Below are 10,743 nucleotides of genomic sequence, written 5' to 3' on the forward strand. Positions count from 1 at the left end.
TAACCGCTACTAGCCTTCCAGTGCCCCTAGTGTGCCCTTGTGTCCCTTTGGCATCCGCTGATACGGTTACAATCAACGGGTAGTTTAAACCCGCAACACGTAAATGAACTTCTACGGAACTCACGAAAACTTCCATGAGTGGTTCCGTCGCAGTTTCGGTTAGTCCATTTGCCCGGGGGGGTTTCCAGCCAGCAAATGAAGCCTGACGGCAAACCCTTGGGCAAATCGCGGCAAATCGCGGCTCGCGCGGCTCGTCTAACAACGCCATCGGGGCGGTCTCTACGCCAGCTCCGAGGCTGACACAGAAGACAGCGCACGGTGATGGTGTCTCATTGCAATTAATTTCCTCCTCACACAACGGCAGCCGCCGCCGCCGCCGTCGCCAGTTACCTTGGACTTGACTCACTCGCGGTATTTCGATCTTCTTTGCGCCCGCGGATTCGTTGCCACGTCAGCCACGCGGCGTTTGCGTATGCGTGCCACTTCGCCGGCCGTGATTCCGCGAGGGTCCCCGATTGCGTTCGGTCGCCGTTTGAGGTCCGTTCGTTGGTCCTGATTTCGACAGCTGGTGATCCGTCGGCTCGATAGGATCCTTGTGGGTCCTGGGATACGAATAATTTCCAAATTTTAGGACGAGTTGCCCGATGCTGCTCAAGCAGCAGCAGCATAACCTGACGCGTCCGACTACTTCGCAAACATTAGCCAACCCCGAGCCGATGTCCGATTGTGTGTGACTTTCGAATTTTCGTATCGCCACCGCCCGAACCCGCGAAGGACGCCCGTGGCACGAAGGTGATGGGGCCAACCGTGGCCTTTCCGGCTGTCGGTGGGGGGTTTACGTACACCTCCCCGGGGGACAGGACAACAGGCTGTCCGGCCGAGCGAGTCAGACTCCGTTTCACGGTCGCGTCGTCGATTGTCTGCCCGAGGTCAGTGTTTTCGGTGGCCTTTTGGGAAACATGTCTGCCCGACGGACCACGTCCAAAAAAAAAACGTCACGTCACGTTCCGATTGCACAATAGTGTCCGGGGGGCGAAGACCCTGATCGACCGGACGGGTGGACGGAATATGAAGAAAGTCTCCGGAACGACGACGCGTTGTGATTTCAACAGCGTCCAAAAATATCGCCTGCCACATAACATAACAGGTGGGTCATCCTTGACCTTGACCACCGCGAGGCGGAGAGCTCAACTCCGGCAATGTCGGCGGCCAGCGACACACACATGCACAGCGAAGCACACGCAATTAGCGACCGCCTCCAGATTTATCGTGTATTCAAATGTGCGCATGCGCCTCACGACTGTCCGCGAGAGTGTGTTTGCATTGATAATGTGTTGGGTGCGTGATAAAAGAAAACATAAAAAACTCGGAATGCAACGGATGTGCACGACAACTACACCTAGCACCCCCCCATCAGGATAACGCAGGTGTGCGTGCGTGTCAGCTGGGGCCACATGCCGAGCGGACGCGAGTGAGTCCACAGAAGACTTCAACGAACCGTGTCGCAAGAATCCCTGAAAACGCGGCTCGATTTCTTCGCGGCCAGTCCAAGGCCAGTGGCCCTCCAGTTGGGGTCCAGTCCAAGGAGAATGCTCGATTGCAGTGTGTGACAGCATGAGCCTTACTAGTGCTAAACCTTCAACAATTTGATGCCCGCCCGGGGTCCCAGCTGACGAGTCTTCAACGGAGCGCTAAGCTCTTGTAAATGTCGATCAAGACCAAAAAACCGGCTGACTTAGTAGTTCCAGCGTAGCCAAATAAAAAGCAGAGATAGATCCGGAAAGATGTCCTCTTTGCTTCCCCGTCGAGATTTCGTATTATACTCGAATAACAATATTTTTTGGCAATATTTCAGTACTATTGGTTGCCAAACATTTAGCATTTTTTTTGCAATTTTTCGGTGTATGCAACATAGCATACAACATTGCATACAAGTTTTGGCAACCATATGTTACGTACAACATTGCATGCAAGTCACTGGTTGGGCTACCTGCCAGTCGCTCCTGCTCTCCTAGTCAAATTTCGGATTTTTAGGGTTCCGGATTTTTTCGGATTTTTTCATATTTTATATTTATATCAATTTTTCCCCAAACCTATTTAACCAATCCGTGAGAAATTTTGCACAGCGTAGTTTTGTGACATCGTACAGTGAACAGGAAAGTTTGACCCTTCAACACCACCCATACAGGGGGGCTCCCATACAAATGTTACATAAAATTCAGTTCATAATTCGGGTTGTTTTCGAACCAAATTCTGTTGGTGAGAGTTTTTGGGAAGGAGAAATGGTTTTTCGGGTATTTTTTCGAATTTTCAGAGCGGATTTTTTCCATAAAGGAAAAATGGAAAATAAAAGAAAATGGATACAGAAACCACCCCAGACACTGGAATGGCTAAGGCGCGGCATGCGAAAACTTCTGCGTCAGGCCGAGAAGAAAAGCACGAGCTTCCGATGGAAACTGATTTTCTTTCTTGCATTGCTACGAGTGTTACCTTACTTTTCTGTCCCATTTCTTTCGCTGGCCAATTTCTTTGCAGCGGAAATAAAGAATATTCTAACGAAGACTGTTACCGTTTAAACAGAAATTTTCCCAATTTCCACGATGACTGGGTACATGCCGCGGGTTTTAAGGATAAACAATGCAATGAACAGTTCTATAACGCAGCTGGCCCCCACCAGACAGCGGTTCGTGAAGGTGATCTCCTGCGGTGGCCACATCCTTTTCGCTAAGCAGATCTTCCGATGATGCTGCGGATCCGCTGGAGGGAGAGCTTCCGGTTGAACACGCCGGATCTTTTCAACCGGCAGCTGATGTTCTGCCCACACAGGCACTTGCCCTACGTGATGATGTCCTGCAAGCTTGCGTTAACGTTGCGGAGATTCATTAAGGACCCATGATTTCGTTTGGTAATAAAACAAAAACGGCATAATATTTTAAGACGCTTGAACATTTTTTTTGAAAGGCTCATTCAAGACAGTTTTTATGGAAAACAATTTTTGTCCAATGTCTACCACGGCTGGCTTGGCAATAGCCCACCTATTTTGAATACATTTTCCTATTTTAAATTCACCAAGGCAGCGCTCTTCACGGGAAACATATTTTTCCTCTTCAGTCGTTTCATTCGCAATGATCTATCGTATCCTTCTTGCATTACGTCGGCGTTGTCGGGAAGGATTCGACCGTCTCGGTCGCGGCATTGTTAATGACGATTAAAAGAGAAAACAAATTACTGATGACAAAATTTACAATTTAATTTTCAGAGTCAAACGAACTTATTTGGAGAATACGAATGTTTGGCGATCCTCGCCTAAAGCTCGACCATTTTCTTACGGTTCCTTTTCGATTCCCTCACGATCTGCTCCTACAGTAAGCATGCTGATGCTGCACTATCGCAACCACGGTGAGTGCATACTCCAAGAGATCGGTGCGGCATTCCGTGGGGAGCACGCGACGGACCTGTTGCTCATCTGCGATGGCAAGGAGACGGTGCGGGCACACAAGCTGGTACTGGCGGCCGCCAGTCCACTGATACGGTACGTTACCACAAATCTCTCGAATCTCTACAGTTTCCTGACTCGTGATCCGAATTTGTTTTTACCTCTCCGGGTGCAGCATGATCCTGGAGGAGACGCCGGTGCTGGAGAGCGAAACGACGGTCTACTTCCCGGACGTGCAGGTGTGCTACTTTCGCCTGCTGCTAGACTTCCTGTACTCGGGCCAGGTGTACGTGCCCGCCAACGAGGTGCACCACTTGAAAGATCTCCTAGCGTTACTTCAGATTAAGCCGAGCATATGGAAGAACAGCGACTGCTCCACGGACGGAGGTAGGTCCACTCGCAGGAGGTAGTAGTAGGCAGTTGGAGACGACCAACCGGACACTCGCTCTCTCCTTTCGCAGAGTCGCAAAAATCGGAACCACTGGTGGACATCAACCGGAACGAGGGCATCGGGGCGCTCGATCGCCATCAGCGGCGCACCAAGAGCCAGGAGCTGCTGGCGCTGGCGCCGGACCTCGGCGTGGAGGGCGTGCGCAATGTGAGCGTCAAGAGCGAGCGCCACTCGGCGGGCAGCTCGGAGGATGGGGGCGACCGGGACGATGCGGAGTACATGGACGAGGTGGAGGATGCCATCATCAAGAGCAATAACAACGTGGTGCAGCCGATCAACCGGCACGACGAGGACGACGGAGGCGGAAGTGGCGGTGGCGGAGGCGGCGGAGGAGGAGGTGGGCGCGATGATACCGGAAGTCCCGCGGCTGGAGAAGCGAGGAGCGAATCGAGCGGCAGTCGGGGGGAGGTCGCACGCAGATCTTCGGCCGCCCGGCACAGTGTCCGCCTGCGGAGCGTCGGAAGTCCCTGCGAAATTCCCGAGCCCACCGCCGACGACGACGACGACGACGACGAGGACTTTGAGCTGGACGTGGAGGATCGCGACATGGCCGAGGAGGAAGCCCACTCCAGGCGGGGGACGCCATCGAGCACGGGCGGCGGGGGGCACACGACGGAGACGGTACGCAATCGGCGGCGCAGCTCGTCCGACCCGGTGAACCTGTCGATCGTGAAGCAACAGCAGCAGGACGTCGACTCGGACGACGCCAACATCGACGTCGAGACGATAGGCAACGCACCGACCAAGGTAAGCAGCGAGGAACTCTCACTCTGACAATCAGTTGCATCTGACGTTTCGATCGCACCTTCCAGAACCTGCTACCCCCGCGATATCTGGATCCGTTCCGGACGAAGCGGAAAGCGTACTACATCCACTCGGACGCCTCGGACTCGCTGAAGCCGCTCGAGCATGAACTGCTGCACGGTTCGCCGGACAACTATGTCGTGACGCCACACCGGAAGCGGCGGCCCGGATTTCACAACTCGCCGGCCCAAAACCCGCCGTTCGTGCCGAGCTACCTGGAGGACCTGCGGACACGCAAGTGCTTCCTTTCGGCCCCACCGACGTACTTGCCCGGTAAGTGCGCATCGACTCGTGTTGACCATGAGATCGCAAGCGGCACAGTAGGGCACCCGGTTCGAATCCATCAACGGTTAAGCAAGTGCAGAAACTCCGTGATGGTGATGCGCTCGATAACCATGGCCACTTGAGTCTTGTCTTGAAAGAATTTGAGATGTTTAGGAAGCTTTTCGGAAGGGTATTCGACATGTAACGGTTAGAACTCCTTGGAAACCCATGTGGATTGCAGTCGCTATGGGTTCAACTTGGGATGGAGTGCCCCACTGTTCTCTAGTCTTAGAGCCTGTGTAACACATCGTTCAAAAAGTCCCGGGACTAACTATGAAAACAACATTGTATCAGCAAAATTCTTTATTATTCATCAAGACAAGATAATCTCTTTCAAGTGTAATACAATCATTCCAACGCTTCTCTAACTTTTCAATGCCATGTTTGTAGAACGATTTGTTTTTTTACTCAAAATGAGCCTCAGTAGGAGCGATCACCTCCTCATTCGAGCCAAATCTTTCTCCCAGGAGCATCTTTTTGAGATCCGCAAAGAGCCAGTAGTCGCAAGATCCGGCGAGTACGGAGAATGTGAAGGACGTTGGAAGCCTAATTCGTTGAATTTGGTTTTGATTTGTGATCGTTTCATCCATTGTGAACAAACGCAGCACCCATTTGGAAAAAACCTTTGTTATAGCCAATTTTTGCGCAAAATAGTAAATGCACTACCAGTTGATATGTTCAACATCTTAGCTATCTCGCGCACTTTCATTTTGCGGTCACCCATCACGATTTTCAATACTTTCTTGGTGTTCTTTCGGGAGTTACTGCCTCATTTGGCCGACCCGAACGTTCCGCATCATTTGTATCAGCACGACCTTTTTTCAAGTCTGCATACCACCGACGAATGGTTGTTTTCGACGGAGTAGAGTCCGGATAACGTTTTTCAAGCCATTGCTGAGCTTCAACAGTGCTTTTTCCTATTAGAAAACAATGTTTTATCATCATACGAAACTCGTTTTGTCCCATTTTTTTCACGATTGCAAAAGTAACGTCACTTTAACCACTATAACTTTCTTGGTTATGTTTCGAATTACGTCAAATTTTGACACATCTCATCTAAAGGTTGGTACTTCTGAACCTTGGTATATAAATGGCATTATTAGCGCCATCTCTATGTTAGTCCCGGGACTTTTTGAACGATGTGTTAGATCCCAGAGACGTAGCAGCACGGTAGGACTCATGATGAATGGCAAGATCCCAGATTCCGGAAGTTACATGAAAACATAGACCTCGTAAGAAACCTCTAGATACGTCGTTTTAATAGACAGTAGCTGCAGGGTTCTCCGCTGTACTTCCAACTTAGTGTAAGTCTGTGGCTTCCGGAGTCATGACGAATCCCCAGGATCCCAGATCCCGGAAGTTATTTAAGACCATAGACCTCGTAAGAAACCTCTAGATACGTCGTTTTAATAGACAGTAGCTGCGGGGTTCTCCGCCGTACTCCCAACTTAGTGTAGGTCGGTCCCAGAGCTTTACGTCTGTGACTTCCGAGCAGACCTGAATGGACCTGAAATCCCCGAAGACCGCGAAACTAACTTCTCCACACTTTCTTCCCGTTTCCACTCGAATGTACAGATAACAGAGCTGGTTCTCCCGGTGGCCTGCGACCAGCTGACATCGGAGGGCACGGTAACAACCATTCGTCCAGTACCGCCAACAACAACAACAACAACAATGACACCAGCAGCAACAACAACAACAACCGGATACGTCCGCCCAGCGCCGACAACAAGATGGCGGTGGCCCCGTTCGTGTATCCGTGGCCGGGCGCGGCTCTCGCGGCCCTGCCCGGCGGCCCGGCCGACCTGCTTACCGTCCCGTACCTGCACGCGGCCAGCGCCAACACCGACACCAGCCCGGCGGAGCTGATCCAGCAGATGAAGAACTTCGAGAGCAGCCAGGCGGCCGAGGCGGCGATGGGTGCTCGCAGCGGCGGTGGCGGTGGCGGAAGCAGCGGCAGTGCGAGCGGTGGCGTGATCGCCGGCTTGGCGGGACCCCCGGGCTCGACACCCGGAACGGCCGGTGGTGGGGGCCTGGGCAGTGGGAACACGCCCGTCCGGGAGTACCGCTGCGAGTACTGCGGCAAACAGTTCGGCATGTCGTGGAACCTGAAGACGCACCTGCGGGTACACACCGGCGAGAAGCCGTTCGCCTGCCGGCTGTGCGTGGCCATGTTCAAGCAGAAGGCGCACCTGCTGAAGCACCTCTGCTCGGTGCACCGGAACATCATCAACTCGCCCGAGTCCGGCGGCCGGTACACCTGCTGCTTCTGTACGCTCTACTTCGAGACGCTCCAGGAGCTGGTGCGTCACCTGTCCGGCCACCACAACAACCTGCTGCTGAGCAAAAACCTCCACGAATGATACCTGGGGCCGCCGCCGATGGTGATGGCCGACGTCGTCCCCGATCCCGGACCACCGCCGCCGACGCTGAACGACGCCGAGAAGCACTTCCTCGAGCGGTACCTTCAGCGTCACCATCGGTTCGCGCTCTACGCATCGCTCTAATGGCCATCTCGGCCATCTCGGAGCCTAATGGAGCAATGAGTGGCAATGAAGGCAACCGAACCGAACCGAACCGAACCGAAATAGCAAAATATTGTATTACCATCCCCCCGTCGGCTTAATCCCGTCGTGTCCACCCAGAGGAGGTAGCGCACCAGCGGCGCACAGGTTTTGTATTGATTTTCCCCAGGAAGATTGAGCTGGCCAAAGCCTCGTGCGCACTGCCAAACTTAGTCCAATTTATCCGCGTGTGATGCAATGGCAGCAGTAGTAGCAGCAGTAGTAGTGCACCACGCATTTGTTCTCCCCACGGCCCTGTACGATCCCTGCCACCCCTGGCCAACTTTACTCCAATTCTTGTGATTTAGACGACGACGTGTGGTTAGAATGTAGGATTGTACAAAGCAAAGCATCGGCAGCGACCCCCCCACCGATCAGCCGCTGCCCGGTGGTGGTGGTGATCGTCGCACCACAAGCACTCAAACAAACTCAAATTAACCGGGATACTCCAGTATACGCGCAGAGCAGCGATAAGAGGGATTGGGCACAGCAACCCCTTAGCCGAAGGACTTAGAGCCGAAGGAAGTAAAACTACCGTTCGAATTATTCTCAAGATCGGAAGATCGGAGAATTCAATTTGCCCGATGGCAAGAGGCCGGAACAATACTGTTGTTTTCTGCAACGTTGTGTTTCAGTGGGGGATACAGTCGATCCCACGACCATCGTAGTTTCCCACTCTGGACCAGCAAGCTTGAAGATTGAAGAAAGCTTGACTTTTGCTTCATCGCGATCATCCATTTTCGCGCAGTCAATTCGCGTTTCTTATACATTTTCAGCCCTTCAATAGCTTTGTATTATCTCCTGCCAATTGCTTTACTTTATACGTGGAGCAGTGTTGTTCAAAAAGTATCGCGAATATTGTTTGTTTTTTCAAAAATTATTTGTTTGTCATCGAATATCTATTTTGTCCCCATGGCCTGCAGGAAGTACTCCTGATAGACCGTTCTACCCTGGGGCAAGAACTCATGATGCACCACACCGTGCTCGCGCTCTTTTATCGGTCACCTCTTTTTGGGCCTCTGACCCAATTCATTTTTGAATTTTGATTCTTTGAATTTCACTTTTTGGAATAGACAAAAATCGAACGGCATAAACAATGGGACATAAACGGGACCCTTTCCAACCATTTTTGTGCAGATGTAATTATTATTGCTGCAACTCCGGTTTCGACTCCGACAACAATGCAGAAGCATATTTTACTGAAGGGCTAGAAAGCTGAAGGGGCTGATTTCCGGTGGTCAAGTGTTGCTGTGTCCGCATCCGTTTAGCTCCGACGGTTGGGCCGATTCCGATTCCGATCCGCCCGTGTGACGATGATCGTGGACCGAGCTGAACCCGAAATGTAGATAGCCATGTCCGTTCCCCAACTTCTCCATCTGTGGTGCCAATTGCGATCACTTCCGCTCTCCCTCTCTTTCCCTCTCTTTCTCTCGTACAGTTTCTGTGAGGTTCCATCACTCTATCACCATGTGTGTGTCCTGTTTGTTCCATCTTCCCGGACCAGGGACGCCTCCTCATCGTCAGTATGAGCGATCAGCGATTTTGCAATATCTTTATACGGCACACGGCGGCACTCTTCTGAAGAGCGCGGTGCGATTAATTTATTTAGTATTTTGTTGATTTATTTGTTTTTACGCGGCGCGTTACGAACGGGTTTCAGTGTCCATTTACCATCACCATCATCTTCCTTATCACACACCGGACCTGAACGCTTTCGTTTCTCCGATCCATCATTGCACCGTTTAACTCAGTACTTAACACGTTCGGATACTTAACACGCTCCATTTAATCCACGGGGGACCCGCCTCTCGGGAGCGCGCCCTTTGCTTTCTACGGTTTTCCACTCGAAGGCAACAAGCGTAAGGAATAAAAGATCGCCACCGTGGCACCCGCTTTAGTACTCCTCCGATTTCTTGAGCCTGCTCCAAAGACAGTACCGTTTATCCGAGTGATTACCTCTAACCTTCCCGCGCCACACAAACGCTACAGAAAGCAATGTCATTCAAATACTTCTATTGAACTCTAATGATCGGAAAATACCAAAAACAAAAACCTGAAACTTGCCGCTGGTAAAAAAAGGGCGCAAGAACGGCCAATGGCACGTAGTGTTAAAAAGAAGCAAAAAAAGAGAGGACAACAAAAAGCTACAAAACATATTAGAGACCCCCCCAAAAAAGACAAAATCGAATGGAGAAAATCAAAAGTGGGCCCCAGGGCACCGCTAGCCGGAAGAAGCGCAAAAAACCGAACGCAAGAACGGGAAGCCGGATGGAGAATTAATATTGCTACATTGTTAGAGACAACACATGGTACAAATTATAAGTCTAGTGCAAGAGTGTAGTAGTAGCAGGTACTACCGTTACAAGGCAAGGCGCGCGAACGCGCAGTGGCAGTAGTACGCGCGAGATTAAACATTAAATCATCTTAAACACTGTGTATTATGCTTTACGCCCCTCCCGAAGCCCGCAGATTACGGGTTTTATGAAATGCTCGAACCCTCCCCAAACAAAAAAAAAACCAAACACTCACTCACTTTTCATCATTCCATATGGCGGCCAGCGAACGGAGCCGGAGCCGGTTTTCATCGTGGCAGCCAAACCGCACTCTACTCCCAAACACTCACTCCCAACTGCGGCGCGCCTGCCGGTCATCCGGGACCGTCCGTCGCGTTGATCCCCCTAACTCAGCTAGTAAGCAGCACCCTCTGTAAGCAACTAAAGACACTATGTAATATGTAACATACTCGAGAGATGTAATTTGAAGCTACGATTAAGCGCTGTAAACTAAGCATCGTCCGGTACGCAGGACAACCCATGAAAGACATTATCGGAGACAGCCGGAGATTGGTCTTCCATAGAGAGCGAGCGAGACCGTAGGGGAGCTTGTTTGGGGCGGCTCCTGGAAGGCTCTCGGTTCTTGTAATATTATGTTTATTATTCGTTTTTCCTTTCGTTGCCGATTGTAAGAATTGTACCCCTTTTTGCCCGTTCTTCTTTGCAAAAAAAGGTCCGACGCGATGAAGCGTCGCTGTAATATATTAGCCTTAGTTGAGATCATCGGATCGTGTCTTTCGTGCGTCGCGTCGATCGTGTTGGTACTGCTCGTGAGCTGGTTAGAGTGGTTTTTGTGTGTATTTTAGGGGCGAGTGATATTGTTTCTCGTGA

General features: G+C 51.3%; 1 protein-coding gene across 1 annotated transcript; it reads left to right on the forward strand.

Annotated features, from left to right (window-relative positions):
- Window positions 1-3,371: 3,371 nt before the first annotated feature.
- LOC131206473 (transcription factor Ken 1) lies at window positions 3,372-7,378 on the forward strand. Its single transcript, XM_058199034.1, has 6 exons — window positions 3,372-3,532; window positions 3,612-3,823; window positions 3,898-4,328; window positions 4,371-4,634; window positions 4,700-4,964; window positions 6,591-7,378. Exons 1-6 carry the CDS (start codon window positions 3,372-3,374, stop codon window positions 7,376-7,378), a joined length of 2,121 nt encoding a protein of 706 aa, XP_058055017.1.
- The last annotated feature ends 3,365 nt before the right edge of the window (window positions 7,379-10,743 follow it).

This window comes from Anopheles bellator, chromosome 1 (genome assembly GCF_943735745.2).
Source record: "Anopheles bellator chromosome 1, idAnoBellAS_SP24_06.2, whole genome shotgun sequence".
Classification (NCBI taxonomy): domain Eukaryota; kingdom Metazoa; phylum Arthropoda; class Insecta; order Diptera; family Culicidae; genus Anopheles; species Anopheles bellator.

Excerpts from the sequence above, each read along its gene's own strand:
- LOC131206473 (XM_058199034.1), top strand. The coding sequence starts at position 3,372 with ATGCTGATGCTGCACTATCGCAACCACGGTGAGTGCATACTCCAAGAG. Across the intron at positions 4,635-4,699 it reads TAGGCAACGCACCGACCAAG|AACCTGCTACCCCCGCGATA; the intron begins GTAAGCAGCGAG and ends CGCACCTTCCAG. Across the intron at positions 4,965-6,590 it reads CCCACCGACGTACTTGCCCG|ATAACAGAGCTGGTTCTCCC; the intron begins GTAAGTGCGCAT and ends TCGAATGTACAG.